Genomic DNA, 23332 nt, shown 5'->3' on the forward strand with positions numbered 1-23332 from the left:
CCCCACTGCTCCCGGGGCTCCTGCCACCCACTGCTCCTGGGGCTCCTGCCTTCTGCTCTGGGCAGATGTCACAGACCATGCTCTGACCACAGGTACTTTCCTCTGGGGCTTCATTACCAAATGCAGCAGTTACCCTCAGCATGCACACATTAAATCCTTTACATGTACGCTCCAATTGTGACAACCTCTGTGGGACACGTGACAAAGAACAGGGGTTTTGTTCCCCAGAAGAGAGGTAGGTAAAAAGAATCGGGCACTACTTGTTTCAACAACACTTACCCAAGTTTAGAATTTGTCACTTTACCTGCATAAAGCCAAATCCTTGGAGTCATCTCTTTTAGGTTTCTTAACAGCTGTGAAATTGTCTTGCTTTAATTGGCTTACAGAAACATTTTCGTCCATTTTTCTTTTTTTAGGATCTGTTTTTCCTCTTTTTAAGGACGCGCTTGTGGTTGCAGAGTCTTCATCCTCTGTATCTCCTGCAAATTTCTTGCTTCTCTTTTGTTCATTACTTTTTTTCCCTTTGATTTGAAGTTTTTTTATTTTTAGAGTCTGACCACTTGCCTACAATAGAGAGAACTGAAATAAGCACTAACGAAGACGTTGTAGAAACCTCTGTTACTACTGATAGACAGCAATGAAGGTCAGACAAACTGAAGCACCAAACCAATTGAAATATTTAATTTCAGAGATTATTTACTTTTTGCTCTTTGCTGCTAGTAAATTGTGACAACATAAACACACCAGACCTTCAAATTGGTAAAACAGTACCTCCTAAAAAGCAAGCTGGCACAGTTTTAGACAAATATTTGTCTATTCCTTAAATACTGATAGAACCACAGCTGGAATAGTACGTTCATTTTCAAGCAACCACATTATTTGCAGGACATGGAAAACTTGCAGAGTTTTTAAAAAGTCAGGAATGGGATCAACGTTAAAGGTTAAAAGTTAGATATGGGAAGTACAGATAGCTTGGATACAAGACAACTACAGGAGAACATAAAAGGAGTACGACAGCACAAGAATGCTACAAAGTGGGAAAAAAAAGAACATTGATCAATGCAGAGCTATTTATAGACAGCAAGATGAAAAGTGTACATTTAAGACTTAAAAAGTGAACTATGGGTATTGACAGCATCATAACATGGCACAGTGTTTGGAGCCATCATTCTGGTCATTAGCCACTGTGCAGAATGTCAGGTCAAGCACACGATGCCACTGGGAAGACTCACTAGCAGTCTAAGGATAAGAGACAGGAAACAATTTTCATGAAGAAAGAAGAAGCATCAGAGGTACTAAACTTCGCCTGTGCTACCAAGACTACTTTATACAGCTTGAATAATTTTTAAACTGTAACATTTATATATTTTATGGTTCTAAAGTTGTCTTAACCTGTATGTTTATAATATACTTCTTCCAAGCTAAGAATATGCAGATTTCTCTATGTACTAAACTCCATTACGACACAAACCCTTTATTTCACAAATATCCTAACTTTCTTAAGCATTTGGCACTGATTGTAACTAGCATGGTGAAAAATATAGTCATTTTGCACAAATCAGACAATGAATGAATGCATAAATGTGGAAAAATCTATGTTACATATATAATTATTTCTGCTTAACACAGAACGCTAGAAAGATTTGTAAATAATTGTACTCTTTTAAAGCTGTATCATGACTATGTGCTTGGTCCAAGGAAAGAAAAATGGTCAGGTACTGTCAGGTCACTTGGCAGTTGAAGACCAATGTTAATTTTCATCCATTTAGTTAAAAACACAATGTAAGGCAGCAAGAATAGATCAACTGTCGTCACTTAAGGCCTGACTTTGAGAGTTCAGTGAAATTCTCGTAGGTGGGAATGGCAGATGTTGATATTCTTGTTTTAGACAAGAAAAAAAAATATTAAAAGTTGAGTTACGTTAGGATGGTGTAGTTTATACCTAGGTCTTCAGCAAAACCATTTCAATGGTTTGCAGAATTTTAAATCAATATTCAACACATTTTAAAGTTCTGCTGGAATTTTACCTTCCATTTCTGGCACCTTTAAATCTCCAGCTTCCAGCCAGATTTGAGACAGGAAAAAAAAAGGAAACAAACCATTCTGCTGTTATACTAAACCCAGTAGCTGCTGGGAATATCAAGAAGTAACAAGTTACAGAACAACAGAGTAACTTCTATCTTTATATCAAGGTAAGCTGTAGTATAACCATGATAATGCCATCAAAATTTACAGCATGAGCTAACCCCTTTAAAAATACTACATAATAAATTTTCAACAGTAACATGTTTTAATTACTTCTGTTGCATATAATGGTTTAAAACCAAATCTGTCTTCCCTATTACTTTGTGAAAGATACAGAGAAAAGGGGATCACACTGACAATACCCAGAGAAAATATAAAAGTATAAAAATTGAGTACTGTAAAGCTACTTTTTCAGTTACAGTATTCACAAGTAATGAAAACATCACTAATAAGCTTACAAAAAAAATGCATTAAGATTTAGGACTAACTAGGGATAGGAAAATTGTGGAGTTTTAAAGAATACTAACTGCTAATTAATTCACTTGAATACAACTATGGTAAAGTTCTATTTAGATTATTTTTCTTGGGAAGGGAAAAAAAAACAAACCTCACAGGAAACATACATAGCCTCTCTCTCAAACATACTGTGTATCAAAAAAGTAAAAATAAAGCATGCTGTACAAAACCACAAAGCCCTTTCTCTGATTTTTTTCAAACAGCATCTAAGACATTGGGGTGACAACATTTAACAATGGAAGTTGAAAGACAAATACTGAAAAAAAAATTTAAAAGATAAATAAAAAACTATGATATTGAATCAGCATGAAAATTCTGTACCTACTTACATTTTTCAAAAACAAACTGTTTAAACCAAATAAAAACTGTAGCCTTTACTAACACTAAAAATCCCTGTGCAATGCTGGAGCCTTGGGAAGAGTGCTCGAAAGGCCCTGGGGATGCTGGTGGGCAGCCCGCTGGAGAGGGGCCACCAGCATCCTGGCCTGGATCAGCACTAGTGTGGCCAGCAGGAGCAGGGCAGGGAACATCTCCCTGGACGGGGCACTTGTGGGGCTACACCTTGAATCTTGGATTCAGTTTTGGACCCCTCCCTCCACAAAGCACCTTGAGGGGCTGGAGCACGTCCAGAGAAGGGCAACGAAGCTGGGGAAGGGTCTAGAGCCCAAGTCTTGTGTGAAGCGGCTGAGGGAGCTGGGGGTGCTGAGCCTGGAGCAAAGGAGGCTTGAGGAGAACTTCTCAGTCTCAACAACTCCCTGACAGGAGGTTGGAGCTAGGTGGCGGTCAGTCTCTTCTCATAAATAACAAGTGACAGGACAAGAGGAAATGTCCTCCAGTTGTGCTGGGGGGGTCTTAGGGTGGGCATGAAGAACTATTTTTTCCCTGCAAGGGTTGTTAAGCTAAGGACCAGGCTGTCCAGGGCAGTGGTGGAGTCCCCATCCCTAGAGGGGTTTCAAAGCCACGGATATGTGGTGCTGAGAGACATGGGTTAGTGGTGGACTTATTTGTGCTAGTTTAACAGTGATCAATGATCTTACAAGGTCCTTTCCAACCTAAATGCTTCTATGGTTCCATGAGTTAATATCAGGTCAACATAAAACACACAGACCATTATTTTAATTGAAAAAAGCCCTGGTAGACCTGTTACTCTACCATCTATAAAAAGGTCCCTGTAAGTCACTGCACCTGTATGGTTGGGATTACCTTTGCTATGCAGGCAGGACAAAACCAATCACCATCTGGTATGGTAGTGATCTTGGGCCTGTGGCAGTAGGTGTGACAGCCCTTATCGCAGCCATCACAAAGGAGCAGCAGTTCCTCATTATCTCCTTTTCGACAAATTTGGCAGTACTGTAATATGAAAAATGGCTTTGGTTCAAGTTTTAAAGTTCGAAACACATGAATGGTACTTAAATTACCCTTCCCCTCCAAACACACCAGTTCACTCTCAAAATCGTTTTCCTTTTGTTTTACCACAATCAGAGCCTGCTAATGATCACAACTGTAAGAGAATATATGCGGTATGTGAGGGACTAATCTAACTGGGAACACATCTGAACAGCAATTCATTGTAAGACAGGTGTCTTACAGCACACAAAACTATGACCTCTTCATAAAATCAAAGGTACAGCCATTCACTATAGTTTTGATTTAAATAATCCTTTAATTGCCCAGATGTAATTACAATCTCTACAGGACTGGCAGAAATTAAATACTTAGGGAAAAATCCACTAAGAGAAGAATCACTTTTGCCACCACTACATAGCACTGGTCATACTTAATCACATCCTAATCATTATTGCTGTAGTAATACTTTTGTTTTCAGAAATTTGAGGTTCAAAGGTCCATGCAAATTTTGACACATGCATTTTGCATGCCTTCTGCAGTTATCCTTGTCAAGTGCACAAGGAAACAGGTATTTCAGCCTGTGTGCTCACACACTTGTCCAATTTGCACAGTCGGTTGTGAGAAGCGTGCATGCAAAGAAGCCACAGATTTGGAGCATCTCAACTTTCTGAAAAATAAGGTCTTTAATTGGGATATGTGATGTTGAACCTCCATAAGGGTTACACCACAGACGAGATCAAAAATATTCCATCAGATAGAGTACACTGCATCAGATGGAGCCAGAAGTTACTCTTTTTTACCCAAATGTTAACAACAAAGAGTAACTACCATCTTAAATAAGGCAACCAGTTACAGATGCTTCTTGTCTCAGAAAGTTCAGGATGCTGAATTTGGCAAGCAAGGGGCAATCTTCTCCATTACACTTATGTATTTATCTGTGCACAATACACAGTTTACCTGTATAAAGTTTTACATGTGATAATAAGAAGTGCATTATTAACCACAGTATCTTAAAATGCTTAAAGTGGGAAAACAGGATACAGCAAAAATAGTTATGGTCTTTAAAAAGAAAAAAGAAAACTCAAAACACTTACAACTTTCATAATAGATTTTTCCCATGCTATTGATTTCTGTAACTGCTGAATGCACAGAGCTACCTGCGCAGCACTGCGCGCTTCTGACAATGCCCTTCTCCATACCCTTAGCCCTGGGGCAATATCCTCTTCAGTTCTGCATTGGAATACAGAGAAATTAGGTAGGTCACACCCGTGCCGTCTTACCTTCAAACGCGGAACAATCATTATCACACTGAAAGCCAAGCAACGACAAAAACGTACACAGCCAATAAGGATAAGGTTTAAGCAACTAAATTTCATGTAGTGCACAGACTGTGGCTACGTGCCTCAAAGCTTAGTCACAACCAGTTAAATGTAAGATAACTTTGCAAGATTATCAACAAACGTAACAAAAAATATCTTTACAAAGCACCATGCAGAATAACATGATCCGTGTGGATCACAGACATACAAGAAAGTACATAGATAACAGGCAATAAGAAAATAGGCTCCAATTAGCAAAGAAGCACAATAATTTTTCAAGTTAATCTCAATAACCTACCCGTCACCATCACCACTAATGGATGGTGCAGGAGCAGGGACAGTAACTGTGCCCACATTATCCAGTTTGATCTGAATGGTGGTACTTAAGGGGCTCTTCAGATACCTTCGCTCTATGTTCCGCTCCAAGTCAGCGAGCCTGGTTACAGCTATATCTAGGGGGTTGTCACTCGTCCGCTCTAGAGAGCTGGCTTTGCCTTCTCCGCCTCCAGCACAATCCCCATCGTGCTTCTTGTACAATCTAGCAATTGACTTATGTTCACGATATACCAAGTCGTCTCTCTCTGATGCAGGTTCAGGACACAGCCAACCCTATGTTAATAGAAAGGTTTGTGCATTTATTGGTTGCTGTTAACTTAGTGTGTAAACAGAGGAACTGTTTTATGGAATCATGCTAAGTAACTGAAGCGCTGTTTCCAGTAGATCTTGGTTACTTGTCATCCATCTGTAGAGACAGTTTCCAAAATATGCAGAGAACTAAAATAATTAATCAAAAGATACAAGCATTACCAGACTTTCTGAAGGGACCTTTCTGCAACAGGCTGCATTCTTATCTGCTTTTGAAGTAGCCTATCCTATTGGTTGAAACATCAGAACAGGTCTATCTGTCCAACAGGTTGAGGAGACAGTATCGATTGTTCACAAAGAAATACATCCACTCCTAGAACAAACTAGATCCCAAATACTACATCTGTACTAACCAAACATAAGCAGTCTGATATCCTTACACTCATCTTGGAAATATTCCTAACTGTAATGAAAGCAAATGAATTCCTAACTCTTTCACATTCACAATACTCAAGCAAGTGTACTTTGTAGGCTCTTCTGAAAGCACCAACAGCACCAATCACCCAAACCAGGCAGAACTGTGGCAAACCCCAATACAATTAAGCAGTCAATATGCAATGAAATCTTTGCATTCATAGAAGGTTAAGTAAACATGCAGGGAACTCCACACTGTACAAGAACACTCTTCAGGAAATACCATTCTGAGCATCTTCAGCTGAAGATTTAACTGCAGTTAAGATGTTTCAAACACAAATATCCATGATTCTGCTGCAGTGGATTTGTTTTATTTACAGATGTTTGGAGATGGAATAAGAAGGCACTTACCAACAGCAAAAGGACTGCTACTATCTACTTTAAATTCTTACCACTTATTTTAAAGAGACGTTTTACTAAAAATTGGTTTTACCTTAACTTGTAAACTAGCTGATGCAACTCTCCTCTCTAGATCTTCCACCTGCTGAAGAATAGCAAGATCCATCTCCATTGCTTGTTCTTCTACTGACCAGTTTTCCACAACATCTTGAGTTACCTGGTTATCTTCATTTTCATTGATATCAATAATTGCAACTGTATTTGAGAATCACATTTTCATTATTTTCATTAGTATTATAACTTCTTCGAGTAAATTCAAGCCCATTTACCTGTCACTCCAGTCCAATGTTGAAGAACTGTTGTAAAAATGCACTACTCTTAAGATACCCAATATGGACAACAAATTCTGTAGCTTTTCAAACTTGCAACTTAAAGGCAAGAAGGGGAAGGAGAGGCTGAGTTAGAGTGTTACAGAGATGGAAAAAGTTTTAAAAGGTTACAGGCACTTATGCCACTACAGCAATAGATTAACAATAAACAGGATTTCTCTAATCCTGTAACTTTCCAGACCAAGGCTGGTGAAAAAGCAACTACAGACAAGAAGATCTTTTTTCTCCAGCCACTACTCTAACTCTGTACCTAAAACGTGTTTCCAAGAGCTCTACACCAGTTGTCTCATGCCCCAACACCATGCATAACATAAATATCAATTACGTACCATCCTTGTTTTTTATGCAGGCCAGAGTGATATAATCCATGTGTTTCTGTATTTGCTTTTGTAAGGCCTTTTCTCTTATTCCCCTGAGATGCAGCACTTTAAGCAAAGATTTTAGGTCCTCTGGATCAGTAATCCTCCACCACCCATACTGCATTTCTAGATCAAGACAAGCATATAAACACTTTGCAGGCATTTTATGTGATCACACACAACCATATCAGAAAAATCATCTAGCCAAACTCAACAGGCAAACTGTAAAAAAACCTGAAGTGTTAAGTATTGTAGTAGCACTGTAGAAATTATCCTTCACATAGTTCCATCTTGTTGTTGTATTATACTTACCTTCTGGTATAGGTTTTGGGTTGGGATAATCTACTGGCTTGGCTACTTCCATCACTGTAGAAGGGCCAGAAGGTGTTTTTTCAGTCTGTAGGGCTGGCAATTCACTCTTACTCGCAGGAACACTAGATGCCAAGAATGAGTTACCATTCCCTTCTGATAAGCCCAGCCCTGATCCAAGAGGAGGTAAGGGAGATGAAAATGGGATATTTGAAGTAAGAACCCCTGTAGGCCATCCGCAGAACTGAAGTCCCATTACAGGTAGTCCAGTCTTCATCTGCTACACAGAACATATTGTTAACAAAACCACTACTAACATTATTAATAGCAAGAACCTTGAATTATGGCTAGGATGTTACTTGTCAAGCAATAACCAAAACATAAAGGAGGTCTTTATTCAGTACTTTGATTAGTTTAAGAAAAAGTAACATTGGCGTGTAACACTCCTCATTAGGCCCCTGTTAATGCTTAAAACAATGATAGCTTCTAAAGGGAGGGCATGGTGTGGCACGTTTCTGAAAACTAGTTTTTATTTATTTGCTTTTCATTTAATACCAGTAGTCAACCTCATGTAAGCCAAATTAAGTTACTAAAATACACATAAAAAATAGTATACATTGGCTTACCTAATTCCAACCATCTTAATTTTTATCCAAAAAAAAATTCTACTATTATAAAACATCTGTAGCATGGAATTAGATAACATTTAGAAAGAGAAAAAAAAAAAAGAAATGAAGAGGTAACGATAGCACCCCTGAGAAACAATTTGTCTAGACAGACATCCTGCCCAAAGAAGCACAGCAAATTCAGACTACTCAAAAATTCATTTATTTACCTGCAGTGGTGACAATGCAAAAGGACTTAATCCCATTGGACTCTGTGCAGAGGTTGAGCCCAGAACAGGTGATGGAACAGGTGAAGGTGACTTGGATGGCGGATGTGACTGAGGAGTAAGTGAAGTTGTAGTAGCTGGGGTATCTATATGGGTAACTGACATATCATCACAGGGTATCCTTGGTAAAAGGCTGAACCACTGTCTGCTCTTTTCAGTAAGAGTCTTTAACAACTGATCATTTGAAATTAGTGGAGAACTGTAGAACTTTCCTGTTCCACTTGCATTAGGACTAAAAAGATTATTAGAATCAGGCTTCTCGATGGCGCTTTGTGACACAGCAGGCTGAAGACTGCAGAGAGAGTTTTTGGAGTTACTTGGGTAGGGTAATGTGCAGCCATTTGCTGCACTGCCATTAGGCTTTGAGGACAAAATATCAGACTCGGGTGGCATTTTTGCTACCTCTAACAGTTTGCTTAATTTTGAAAATGACCCAGGCTTTTGTAAAAACAAATTAGTGTTGTCTTTTTCTTTCAGATCTTCCTTCTGCTCACAGCGAGTTGTATTTAAACAGTGTAATTTTTCTTCTGTCTCAAATTCTTCTTCTTTGATATGCATGCTTTCTGTCTTTTTTAACTTCTCTTTTTCTTTTGCAATTTCTTCTAGGCCTAAAAATGTACAAGAAACAGATGAAATATAACAGACCAACTAATTTAGACATCTTTTATCATCACAGTTAAAAAAAAAACTACTTCATTTTTTGCTGGACACATCCTAGAGCACAATGCCTATTTTCTTTTTTTTTGTTTCCTTTTCTCGAGGAAAAATAACCTCAACATAGTCAACATAACTAAAGAATTCTCCTTTAAGATGTTTATATGCCTGAAGCAACAGCCTACCAGTGGAAGTCTTTTAAAGGGACAAATTTTTAGCAGTTTTCTTTTTGCAAGACTCTCCAAACTTTATCAAAAGATGACTCTGTTTACATCAAGAGGGTACAATGTTTATAACCTTAAAGATTATTTTTGCTAAATTTTTTCATTCAACTCAGAGCCAACTACAAAAAAGAGAACAAAAATTTCCCAAAACTTGAAACAACCTTAAATATTTTACTTCTTTCAATTAAAAAATGTCAACATTCTTGAAGTTTAAAACTCTTCCAAGAATCACCAAACATGACTAACAGGACTCTACACAGCTAAGCAGACAGATGGAATCAAAAAGCATAACATCTAAGTAATTTAAAGTATAAGCATAACTTGATTGCAAAAGCCAGTTTCTGGCTTTTTGTTTATTTTCACTATCTTAGGACAGGTAGGTCCATTTCCATGCTTTTTCTTTGTGTATATTTGAGGATTCATCTAGTTAAAGTACAATAAAAATAGTGAACAAAAGGAATGCAAGCAGCACAGCATACAATAGTTTACCTTCTGTATCCAGCTACTCATGTGCAAAACAGTTCCTAAGACATAGCATAAAATAATGCAGAACAGGAGACACAGAAAAATTGCATTTTATGTTATCGATTTTAGAAAGATAACTTCCAAGATCAAGATCAGACTTAGGAAAAATCCTATGGCTTATTTCTGGGGCCAAAACAGGGCTCAGAATTCATACCGTGTTGTAATGTTACAGGTATTTTAATTAAATAGCTCCCTAGAAATGATACAGTTCTTATGAGATCAGACAATTCTGATGCGTATCAGAGATTGTTTTGTTTTGTTTTGTGAAAATGGTGAGAGCAATGAAGTTTTCATATCTATATGAGAATTAGAATGGTTTTTTCTGTGACCAAAATGAAGGCTCATGTTTAAAAATTCTAATATCCACAAAAAGGTTGGATTACACATTTTCTGCATCTATGCAATTTAAAGTGTGTGAAAAATTCAATCACAGTCACTATACAACTGTCACAACCACACAATTACATTCTAATTTTAGCAAAAATAACTTCAGTATTTACTGGATTGGAAGAAAGATCAGTTGGGAAATTACTTCGCTGTGTGAAAATATTATTTTTTTTTTTTTAGACATATCAAATCTTCATACACAGACTAGTCTGGTGTATTTGCACAAAATATAACAACTGAAGATGAAAAGAATTTTTTTTTGCATTCTATTGTCCTCCTCATTTTCATATGCAGAGTTCACTGACACAGGGAAACATGAAAGAGCCAAAAAACATCCGACGTAGATAAAAATGAAAAAGCGTTAACATAAAGAACTATAAAAACTGAAAACTTCCAAAATATTAATCCTCATTTTGAAAGATATAATTTGGTATTTCATAATCAGGAAGAGTATTGGAGAGCAGCATATGAGCAGAGAGGTCTCCTGCCATAGCCAGTTCAGCCTTTGGTTGGGAGTGAAGCCTAAAGACCTCGCTGCACAATCTTGCCTGCGGAGATGGGCAGCGCGTCGTGGCTCAGCGTGCCTCAGCATGGCATTGCTCCTTCAGCCCCTTACCTTCTCCACTTTCCATGCCTTCTACAAAAACGCCACCACACTGGGGCAGAATCCAGTATCGCCGCCTGTAGCGGTCTTGACCAAACATCATTGAGCGCAAACAGTGTGAGGCTTCAAATAACTTCCTTCTGTACTGGCTTTGTTGCTGTTTTGAAAAAGGGAAAGCGTTATAATTCAATAGGGGGAAAAAAAGAAATTGTTAGAACAGAAAATGTCTCCTGACTGCCAGCCTGAACTCAAGTTCAAGGGTCACTGCGGAGGCTCTCAGATTTTGTGTACGTGCTGCGTGACACTCTACTTACAACTGCTGCCTTAGTTTTACTTACAGACCTCCCTTAAAAAAAACAAAACAAACAAACAAACAAACAAACAAAAAAAACACACACACCCCCAAAAAAAACCCAAACAGTTCCATCACTGCCTGGTTCAGCTGAAATTTAGCAGTCATCATTTAAAAACACATTTTGCAATGGTAGGTGGGTCCTGTCTTTTGAACACTGACCCTCAGAGAGTGATAGGACCAAAGACTTCCCTGGACAAGAACAGCTGAAATCCTATCAACTATGGAGCAGCAGTAAAGGGTAAACAGAGCACTGAAGACAGCGGACACTGCGGCTCCCGCCGGGCAACTAGTGAGAGACTTTACCTGGTGCGTAAACGAATACGAACCGTAATTCTGTGTTCAAACACAAACAGTTCTCTGAGGGAGGCCAACAAGGATTTGAGTTTATTTATTCAATTCCTGCTCTGCTAAACTGACACTGCTGGAAGTCAGGTGTAATTCTGGACTGATAATTTTCTGCTATTTCAAACATGAGAGAAACCAAGGGGCAAAGTGTTAAATGAGAAGTTTTCTAATATGAAGAATGAAAACATGGGCCACGAGTACCCCTGCCTACAGCATTCTCTCTCTCTCATTTACATTTCTCTTCCTATTCCGTTGTGTTTCTTCTATCAAAGTCTGAAGCAAAGACAGCATTTTGTATTGGCCTGGAACGCAGTTACAGAAATTAGTGAACTGGAGGAGGGAATATGAGCTGCAGTCAATTGAATAATGGAAAAGTTGTTGCTTCTCATACATAAAATTTAACATCATTCTCTAAGATCAACAGACAGAAGTATATAAGTTAGTTTTAAAAATATTACTTTTTATTCTGACATATACAAATATATTATAAACAGCTTCCTAATTGTTTTTTGAGTCATATCCACTTAGTGCCACTAGACTCAACTCACAATTCGGGTGTCAGGAACAGTAACATCGTTTGTATTTTCATGAAACCAAAGCTGATCCTTCTTTCAATTTATAGTAAGATGGAGCACTGAAAATTCTGGTTAACATGCTAACTCATTACAGCCAGTGATCAAATCTGTAGCGTAACGAAGACAAATGACCTCTCACCTTTGTCAGTTTTTCGATCTGCTTCTCTAGTTCTTCAACACTTGCTGTCTGGTCCCCATCATCCTACAATCACCAAATATGCAGTTAAGCCCAATTTATTTCAGGACAAAATCACACTACCATGTCTTACTAATATTAGAGTAAAAAGACGTAACAGAAAATGAAAGGCAAATTCTAAGGGTAAAAAAGTTCAAATTTCGTGCTTTTTAAATGTATTTGCCTAGGAACAACATAACTCAAAAAAGATACATCTTGAATCTTTCCAAACCATCCCAAATGCACAGGAAGAAGAAAGCTCATGGTCAAATATTCACTGAAAACATTCTTCTACTGGAAGAAATCATTTTGGTTTGTGCATGAACACTTAAGAACACAGAATTTAATCTTAGTTTCTATGATGATTTTCATTTCTCAAATAAATTTCCAAGTGTTTTCCAAGCATTAAATAAAGCAATCTGTAAAAATCTTACCAATCGGTCTTTGGTCAGTGCATACTTGCATTTTAATTCAATGTCTACAATAAACTATAGAGTCACAAATTACAAGTCTGCTGTAAAAGTTCCAGTATTAATCTTGCTGATTTTTTAAGAGGAATGCACCCATAATTAAGTCTGTGGTTCCCTTCTTCTTGACACAGTTTAGCAATGAGAAAGTTTAAGTTCAAGAAAGTCTTTTGAGGATATCAGTGAGTTTCCAGAAGAATGCAATCATAATGCTAAGAGCTCCCAGTCACCTGCATTGTAAAGTACTGCCCTTGTATTTCTTGGCTCTGCAAAAATTGTACCAGAGTGAAGCCTTCTGAAATACCACATATATTATGAAAGCAATGGAATTTCCATTATATCAGAAAACTCATCTCTATAGGAGTTACAGGACTTTTATCTATGAAATGCTCAGTGGACCAAAATGGGAGATTGTAATAAAGGGAAAAAGATCATGGGACAGATGTGAGATTAGAAACCTAAATGTTAGCTATTTTTAATTCTGAAGTATTAATTAGCAAGAACTTTGTGCTGTGCCTCTAAGGTTTTCTCTTCAATTTATACACACTATGATACTTGAAATAAATCCAGAATAACAGCACAAAGGGCTGTTTCTACCCTAGAAACCTGCTGTGTTTCTAATGAAGAGTGTTTGCAAAGACTTGAGTTCACATATGTTGTATACACGCATTGTTCAAGCGGCCAAATCCATAGCACCCACAGAATCTTATCCTGAACTCTAACAACCTTGCATAAATGGATCATCTTCTGGCAAACAGTACAGCACCCAGTACACTAAAATTTAGTACTCGGTACTGCTTGTCTGTCGGGTTTCATCTAGTAGTAGAGAATTTGAGTTCTACAGTGACTCTGACAGGTCTGTGTCACTCTACTGTCGATACAATTCAGCTCAACAAGCTAAAAAATGATTCAGTGATCCTTGCTGGATCTTATCTAATACTGACTAGTAAAATTTATCACTTTGTGAACAACACAGTCAGGCAATGACTACCTTAGAAAGGTTATGAAAAAATACACAGGAAGGTCACAGGCAAGCAAGCTTGATTATTAAAAGTTAATGTTAAATATAACTACACTTCTTTGTTAACTAATAAATTAACTTTACCCTCCTCTAAGAGAATGCTACAGTTACGCTATTTTGTTAACAAAGCTCCAGTATTTCAGAGAAATTAACACAATTTCAAAACAAGTTCACAGGAAAAAAAAAAAAAACCAAAACCAAACACAATGCAACCCAAGCCTAAAGGAAACCAAACTGACCAACCAACCAAAAATCCCAAACAAACCCACCAAAACACACTATAATAGCTGTTAAAAAGCAAGACAAAACAACCCAAACCCAAAACTCTAGAAAATAAACTTTTTCAAAAAATTTTAAAATATTGGAGCTCAGTTACTGTTCCTTCCTCTTTCTCCTGATGAGCTGGGGAAGCAGTGCCATAATGCAGAGAAATAAATGGAAAACATCTTTTCATCTGTACATTAAGTTTTAATGTACATAAATCCCCCACCTCATCCTCACAAACTTCTGCCTTCTTTCCTTTTTTGTCCTCTTCGTCCTCATCATCCTCATCTGCCTGATCATCACTGTCGTCATCGTCATCGTCGTCATCGTCACTGTCCCCTCCCTTTCGCCTGCGCTTGCGGCCTGGTGGCGGTGTCTCCAGGGAGTGCTGCTCCTCTCCTCCATCCCCACCTCCCGGAGCATCCCTTTTCCCAGTTTTCTTGGCATGAATGATTCGAAGCCTTGAAACACATGACAAGGGGTGAAAATACAGAGTATGTCTGTAGTAGCATAAACATACCTTTCTTTCTAGGTGACAGAATGCATGTTATACATTTCAGTTTCAAATTGGCTCTTCTGTTCTAATATGACATTGTATTTTCTCAATATTTATTGCCATCAGTCACCAAGAAAAATTCAGGTTATGAAACCCCTGAAGCTTCTTACTCAGTTCTGAACATAATTTCTGTTACTCCCACGATTTTAATGCGTAACTGTTTAGAGGAAATAAAACACAAGAAAGATTTTGAGAAGTCAGGAAAGTCAACTAGAAGGAAGAACCATTTAAGCTTCTTTATGTTTTGTTGGGTTTGGTTTTGTTCGGGTTTTTTTAATGCATTTAAGAATATGATCATAAAATCCCTGTGTCAGGGGGCTGGGGGTAGCGTTTGCAGCAAAAAATCCTCAGTTAGAAGGACGAAATTATTTACATTTGCATGGCAACAGCGAGGCCTATTTTTTGTTTGTTTCAGATTTTTATGCATTTTTAATTTATTATATATTATTTGACTCCAGTCCTTTGGCTGATCTTCTCATCCTAGGACGTATTTTATTTTCTGAGGCATCTTAGCTACCTAAACTACTAGGAGATTACTAAATTAAACTCTCATTTTTCCTTTTATGAAAGAAAAGGGAAACTTACATACCAGTAATTATGGTTGTAGTAGACCTTCTTCTTCTATAAAAACCCTATAAGACAAGATTCCACACAGCAAAAATTATAGTTCCACCTACCAGGGAGCTACCAGGCAAACATGCTGAATCACAGGAGGTATAAATAGCCAGGCCTATCCAGTCACTTATAATGCAGACCAAAAATGCAACTGACTTAGAAGAGATTCATAAACGTGTAGAAAAGACAAAGATTTTTGTAAGAGATGGCTGGAAGAAGGTAGGATGGGAAAAGTAGAGCGGTAACGACAAACACAATTACCAGCATGTAATTTTTCCTTGTCATACTTCTCTCTATTCCCAGCCTACAAAACAATATTCCATACAGCAAGTGGCCATGAGTATGAGTGTTGTAGAAGTGCTGGCTTCTGGGCACGCTGACAAACGTATCAGACTTCTAATCTGCTGATAAACAAAGCCAGTACTCAGCAGCACAGATTTAAATGAGGCTGTCACTGCTCAGCTGGTAGCAGCACTTTTAAAAAGATCGTTAGCAAGAAATCATCAAGGGGACTTCTGTTTGCTTGAGAACAGCTAGGCTTTGCATTTTTTCTGTGTGGTGGGTTTTTGTTTGGTTTGGTTTGGTTTGGTTTTTTTTTTTTAATGCAGTGGATAATCCACTGTAAAATTTCTGAAGTTTTACCATTTTATTTTTTCCAGTAGAAGTGGATTTTTAGCTATTTTAGTGATTTAAAATATTTTTGATTAAAAAATTTTCTCAAGCCTCCCAGTGAATTTAGATCTAAGTATCATTTGCAGGCCTGGTTCAAAAACCCCTAGTCTTACTGAGTTATCAATAACACTCAGGCTTCCACCAAGTTAAGTTTTTTAGAAAAAAAATTCCTTTTTATGAGGATAACTTCAAACCACCAAATCCTCTTCATCTGAACTGGAAATTCCTGCCTATACACAGGAATTAACTGTCAAACAAAGCCACTAGTCAATGATTTGATTGACTGCTGCATGACTGGACAATTTTAGAGACAAATTAGACTAAGATAATTTTAAAGACATTTTGGTAATAAAGATGGCAGCTGTAAGTTCCATGACCAGCAAACACCTCATCTTTCATATACCTAGAAGAAATGAGAAGAAGCAAAGAAGACTACTTTTGCTGAAAGCAAGAACCGAGATAAAATGCTGTCAAGCACTAAGGGAAGCCTGCATGATGCCACAAATTGTAAGGATGGAAATGAATTCAAGATGCTCTCAAAAAATAGCGCCGTAAGTGTAAGTTCAAAAATGTTCAGGTATTTCATGAGGTAGCATAATTTTCCTGCCGCTACCTAGACATGAGACTAACTGAGAGAAGAAAACCGTCACTCAGAAAACTGTTTCATCCTTCTCACTTTCAGGTATATACTAAAACAAAATCTACAACGGTTTATAGAGAATTATGAAGTTTATTGGCCTACCAAAAGAGTGGGTGGCCCATCAAATAACCAGATGTGTTACTTAAGCCGGCTCTAATCTGTAATGTTTTACTAGACCACAGAAGGAAAATTCCCCTTTTGACTTAATTTTCATGCCTTTCTCGTATTTTTCGCACATAAATATTACGGCACTTTTAACACACTTCAGCTTGGATCTCAAAAAAATGAAATTTCCCAAGTCAGTATTACCGCCTCCTACCCAAACTCAAGGTGTAATTCCTCCCCTCATTTAACAGTGCTCTTGAGATACCATCATCATTTACAGTTGAGATGGGCTCACTGGAAAGAAATTACCTTACAAGGAATATGCCATAATACTGGCATGCTATAAAGAACATTGTTGCGGTGAAAAACCTTGTCGGGCATTGTTTAAAGTCTTGCGTATAAATAGATACTACCTAATCCTGCAAGGAGATGCACTGCATTTTTATTCCCTTCTATACCCATCAAGCTACAGAATAGATGCCAGGGAGAAGATGTGTAATGGGAAAGGAGATGCTGAGGTTATGATTACCTTGTTAAAAAAGAGATGAATCATCTGAGGTGAGATAGCTCTGTGACTGTCGTCGTGACAGGGAGCGCACAAAGAAAGAGGAATTGATTGCATGAGACAGGTGTCTTTACAAAAAAGGTGATTCGTATCAAGGTTCACATCTAAATGTGATAACAGAAGGAATCAGATGCAACTGCTAATTGACCATCAGCCCAGCAGAAGCAGTCCAGGCAGCTCAGAATTCAGTTTCCAACCATATACGTTATACATTTAAGGTTATTGAACAAAATTCCTTGATGAGGGAAAAAGAAAAACCCAAAACCAAACCAAACAAACAAAACCAAATACCAAAAACGCTCATCCCTATAAGCTTTTTATACACTGATTCCTTTTTCCAGCCTGGGATTTTGTATCTTACAAACAAAGGTTTTCACAATTTTTATTTTTTTTTTCCCTCCGTCCCCCTGCCCCTGGTATCCAGTTGAGGAGCTAATCTCCTAAAACGTCAGGACATAAGCACAAGAAAAATCACTTAATGAAAACATCTGATACAAGCAGAATCTATTCTCATCCCCCTTGGGTATGCTTCAAGACAGTCTGGACATAGTGGTATAAAGATCTACCACAACACAGGCAAACCAGGCCAGATGAACCAAACCCACCATTCCTCTGCATCCTCTGTTCTACCACTACACACCTCCTACGCACGATGGGCTTGCCCTGAGGTTCAGGTAAAGGTCTGCATACATATGAAAAGGGCACACACCTGTTCATCACGTGGCTAGTAATCCAGAAACCAGATATTCCTATGCAAAACCATTTTGGACTGGGATGCTTAAAAACTAGATTGAGCTTTGAAATTGATGGGGAAGATAATATGCATAAGATTGAATTCTGGAAGCAGGAAGAAAAAGACCAAATAGACGACTGAAATGGACAGATTTCTTTTCAAAGAAGCCCCAGAACAGCTGTAAGAGTTTATGAGAACCAGCAACTGACATAATAAAGAAGAAAACATTGTTTAAAACTGATCAAAGAAGGCTTTGTTTAAAAAGCTTCTTAGAGCCTATCAGAAAAACAGTGGAAAATCCAAAGATTTTAAACGAAAGATTGGGGAGATGAATCAAGTCCAGTGAATTCAAAGAAGAAGTGCAATGTTTCTGAGCACTACCACACTACTTACATTCAAAAATAGGGACAACACTACTGGATCCTGAAACTCACACGAGGGGAAAACACAAGAAACAGAGAAATGACGGTGGAAAGGAAGAAGGGCTTGGGACTTGTGGGTATTCTGCCCACTATTTGAAAGGGAAGAATAGAGAGATCATCAGGAAAAGGGAGGATCCTACATCTACAAGTACTTACAGTTTGATGGAGGGAGAGAAAGAGTAAGCAGTTTGCTAAGGAGACAAGGACAAGGAAGGGTTCTCTTGCACTAATGGAAAGTTGGCTACATCAGAAGTTCAGAACCACTGTTTAAACTTTATCAAACTATATCCCATAGAGGGCATACAGATGAAGACAGGAAAAGGTATTTGGATTGTCCTAAAAGATAAAATATATTCACCCTGTGCAGACTGGGATCTGCAGTAGTATTAGAGAACTTCTTTTTATTTGCCTAATTTTTATCTCTACCTCCCTCTTGTCCTCCTTCTTCTTTACTTCTTTCCTTCTTCCTTCTGACGTACATTAAAGGGAAAAAAGGGAGACATAAGATTAGAAACACAAGTACCTAAAGCAAGGACTAAGAAAGGATTCACTGTTCCTAGTAAGAGGTAAAGATGACTAAGAAAGAAAACACAAGAAAATGGAATCTGGCTATATAGTTTTACCCCCTGTGATTCATGACCTTTATGCCTTCTAGCTTCCTGATAGTTGGAGCCGTTATGCTTGCTGTATGGAATTTTGTCATGTAGGATGGGACAACAAGTGGATATGGAACTGACAACCCTTAAAAAGTTCCAATTTTACCTTAAACAAAAATACAAAATAGATCTCAAAGTTTGCATTCCATATATGATCCCCAGCTATAGGGAACAACGCAACATTGACAGATGGGAAACACTAAGATAACATAATACAAATTAGCAAAACTCAATTGGTAATTTTTGTATGAAAATCATGTCTTCTTAAAATGCCTTTCAGAATGAACACTGGTAATTATGGTAGGTCCAAATGAACTTTGATGATAACGTCAATAGCGACTTGACAGGTCCTGTAATATTCCAACGAAAAAAACTTTACTTTCTTCCGAAGAAGACAAAATGGACTCGACCCTGCTCCAGTTTTGAGGGACACTCTGAATCTCATGCATCTCTAATAGACTGTAGAAGACTGGTGCTGCACCATTCTACATCCAGATCCATCTTAATTAAGCAGCTCTGTTAACTAACTTCTTGGTAAACCTGTAATTGCATCAATTAATTTTGTCCTTAGAACCAATTGCCTACATAGCAGCATATTGGAGCAAGTGCAAAAAAGCAATATATTGTAATATTCAAGGAAACAAAACTTACTTCCGAAGTTTGCCTTCAACCATCCATTTATCTCTCCTTAGGTTTGACATATAATCAATGTTTTTATCAATTTCACTGTCAAAGACAGAATAATCCATTAACTGTGAACTTACATATCCTCCTCTGACAAGACATTTATGTCCAGATACTTTGTCTCAAAGAACTATCTTGGAGAAATGTTTAAAATTCAAAATAAATAACTTTAAAGCCAGACAATTCCAATACCAGGAGTGCTGATGCAGCATGCTGCTGTACTTATGTCAGGTAGTCTTTATTTACAGTATTGTGTAAGCTCTCCTTCCATAACAAGCATATCATTCGAGTAATCTGACAGTTGTTTCCACATTTCTAATTCAGTGCCAAGCCTCCAGATCCATTTGCTACAAAGCACCTAGACCTGTGCTGAAAACAGTTATCACGGGTAGATCTGTGGTATTCTAACTAGGATCCATGTAATCTACAAACTCGGTTTCACTTTCCACTGCAGAAATTGAAGAACCAAAAAAGAGCTCTTCAGCACAGTGACTGTCTGTAAGCCCACTTGGGACACATCCCAGCCACAACAACTTAGCAGGTTATGGTAGTTCCTGTGATAAAAATACAGAAACTCAAGTTCTGAATGACAGTTTCTACAAAACTGACTTAAGAGTTGGTTGCATGCAATTACACAGGTTCTTACTCTGATGAATCTGATTAACACACAAGACCTCTTGCACAGTATGTGCACAGCACCTGCACTGCCCACTTGTGCCATTTCTCAGCTTTGGAAGATGGGAAGCATCTCCTCCATCCTTGCCTGACACAACTGTGATTCACTTCCGCAGCACAGCGCACCAAAGCAGCAGAATTCACCAGGAAACAGAAGAGCACTCAGCTGATAAACAGCTTCACTAACACACTTCCTGAGGGTTTTTTTATGCTGTTTAACATAGTGGTTTTTTAATTATGGAATGCTATACGTTACTGACCACAAATGAAGTATACAATTTCTTGAATTACTACCATGATAAATCAGGCTTGTCACCTCAACTTATGAGCGAAGTTAAACTATTTGGAGCACTGAGGACTTAAAAAAGGAAAAAAGGGAAACAGTACTGCAGAAGCATTACACAACTCTTCTAAATCATACCCTAGAATACACCTAGCAAATTTCTTTCTATTCACCATCATCTTTCACTCTGAAAATACCTGGAGAAATTTTGGTACAAGCTTTGAAAACAAACTTACGAACCAAACATAGAGAAATTATTACTCTACCATCATATCTGAAGTGCATAAAGGTAAAAAGCAATAACATAGCAAATTTCAGCTTTCTTTACAAGAACATCAAAAAACCTCACACAGTGTATACAGTATTTTTGAAACATAACGTTTTTATGATTTTACTTTTACAGATCTGTTTGGGAAAAATCTTACCTGACTACACTTTTGCTGCATGCTAACTCATTGACAAGAAAAGCAAGCACTGATGCTTTCTGAGATGGAGTATGTGCCTGAAAAGCTTTTGTCTTCAAGCTCTCTGACAGCTCAGTATGCCCACAGTGAGCCTCCATAAATATCTGCAGAATCTCGGACACGTTATCTCGATTGATACCAACATTCAGTAAGTGTTCTCCAAGAATAGTTTTAGCCTAAAAAGAATAAAGATGTTTCAAACACACTTAAAACTATTTTTTTCCTTTACAGGCTATATTATTTTTTATAAAACAGTGGGGTAGGTTTGTTTGCATTTTTATATGAGGACTTTAATCGGTATTTTTCTTTAAAACTATGCAAACGTAAATCTTGACTAGAGTAACAGATTAGGATTTCTTCACCTCTTTAAGTTTTTAAGATCAGAGGTCATATTAATGTTAAAGAAATAGGTTAAGGAAGAGATAGTCCAACTGGAACCTGAAGTACAATTATGCTGTGCAGAGTTCTAGAGCAGAAAACAGCTATGTTGGCTTGGGAAAAAAAAAAAAAAGATTATAAGAAATAGAATCATGAATGAAATAAGACTTTTGATGAAGTGACATAGAGAGTGGACTTTGAAGAAAGAAATGCCAAGACTCAATGAGACTGTAACATGAGGTTAAGAATGAAAGGTAAAAAGAACAGGAGTTAAAATATATGGCCACAGATGTGATAGTGCCCTAGAACGCATTCAAATAAAAATGGAGGAGAGTAGAAAAAATGCCCAGAAATCTATTACATCTGGAAACCAAGAAGGCTGACAGGCCACATAAAGTCTTTGAGTAACATTACAACAGTGACACCAAAGAGAATAATTAGGAAAGAGAATGGAAATCCAAATCCGAGTCTGACCCAGGCGTCAAAGATGCGCTATGAAGAATCCTTTCATAAACAGTGTTTATTGTGGATTCCCCCAGTGTTCTTTGGGAGTGGCTGCAAGATCCCCTTTTTTTTTTACCTTGTATCCTGTAACGAGTCCTGGATCACAAACAGCTGCAGAGACAAGCCTCACAAGCAGGTCCTGTACTTCTCCCATGCTGTCCCCTATGTTTAGCAAACCCTCTTGAAGAACGCTCAGGGAAGGAACATCGACATTCACATCAAAGCCCAGAACTTTACCGAAGTTACGCAGGAACTGCACAACCATGAGACAATCTGAAAATGTGCTTCCATCCAAAACAAGGCCTGGGATGCGAGGCAACTCTGGCAAAGGCTGAAAGGTGAAGAAAAGCAGTGAAAGATTCAGTAGCATACTTCAAAAGAAAATTTTTTTTTATCATAGTTAAGGAAATTTGCTGGTACCTCCACATGACCTAGAGCGGTACTAGAAGGCTGTAGAGAAACTGGCCCCAAATATCCCATCCAGTAAATTTAATTTAAAGCTGAAATGAATTTATTTTTTGGCATATTATAGGAAACAAGAGACTATTAATAAATACTTATATTTGGGCCAGGAGATGTGCACCATCTGTATTCAGAGCCAAAATACTATAAAAGTTGGTGTGAAAATACGTGGGGAAGACAGGGAGGGAAATTCTCTGGAACACAGAGGGCCTGAATGTGAGGTATGTCAAATTGCAAGACTAAGAACGCAAAAAAACCCACAAAAGACAGTGAGAGTAATTTTTTTGAGTAACAGCTTAGAATAACTGCACATCTGTGGACAGCTCTGTGTACTGAGACATAATGCACATTCCTGCAAAAAAAATAATTCAGAGTAATCTTTTGAAGTAACTACTTTTGAACTTTTGAAGCAATTGTTTTGTGGGAAGCAGGCCACTTTTAAACAAAGTGCTTTTCATTAACTAAACATATGCTATTTTACTGTCTAGTAACTTGCATATATTTCAAATCATTATCTAACTATCTAGATGAAAACTTGAAGCTTTGGGAGTGGCTGCAAGAAAAAAAAGTTACTGTCACAATGGCAAGATATAGAAATAAGAGGCAGGAAAATAAGTTTACATTATTACGATTACCTTCTGGTCTGCTAAGCACATATCTTCATTAGGCTTCTTTAGCTCCTTTGCCATTTCCAATTCCAGCCTTCGCTGTTCCAGTTTACGTTCTTTATTTAATCGCTTCTCATCACGTTTCTCTTGCTTTAACCGC

General features: G+C 37.8%; 1 protein-coding gene across 1 annotated transcript in view; it reads right to left on the reverse strand.

Annotated features, from left to right (window-relative positions):
* BAZ2B (bromodomain adjacent to zinc finger domain, 2B) overlaps positions 1 to 23332 on the reverse strand; it is a gene marked incomplete at its 5' end in the record, with an annotated part of 51662 nt that overhangs the window by 3570 nt on the left and 24760 nt on the right. The window contains 15 exons of the mRNA XM_008944834.1: positions 305 to 564; positions 3745 to 3891; positions 4983 to 5118; positions 5506 to 5816; positions 6700 to 6860; positions 7324 to 7479; positions 7666 to 7942; positions 8498 to 9162; positions 10961 to 11105; positions 12363 to 12425; positions 14377 to 14611; positions 19766 to 19840; positions 21182 to 21396; positions 22179 to 22433; positions 23200 to 23332. The exon at positions 23200 to 23332 is cut by the window's right edge and continues 23 nt beyond it. Coding sequence (XP_008943082.1) covers positions 305 to 564; positions 3745 to 3891; positions 4983 to 5118; positions 5506 to 5816; positions 6700 to 6860; positions 7324 to 7479; positions 7666 to 7942; positions 8498 to 9162; positions 10961 to 11105; positions 12363 to 12425; positions 14377 to 14611; positions 19766 to 19840; positions 21182 to 21396; positions 22179 to 22433; positions 23200 to 23332 — 3234 coding nt within the window. The remainder of the gene's footprint in view (positions 1 to 304; positions 565 to 3744; positions 3892 to 4982; positions 5119 to 5505; positions 5817 to 6699; positions 6861 to 7323; positions 7480 to 7665; positions 7943 to 8497; positions 9163 to 10960; positions 11106 to 12362; positions 12426 to 14376; positions 14612 to 19765; positions 19841 to 21181; positions 21397 to 22178; positions 22434 to 23199) is intronic.

The sequence above is a fragment of the Merops nubicus genome, unplaced genomic scaffold (genome assembly GCF_000691845.1).
Source record: "Merops nubicus isolate BGI_N331 unplaced genomic scaffold, ASM69184v1 scaffold20397, whole genome shotgun sequence".
Taxonomy (NCBI): Eukaryota; Metazoa; Chordata; class Aves; order Coraciiformes; family Meropidae; genus Merops; species Merops nubicus.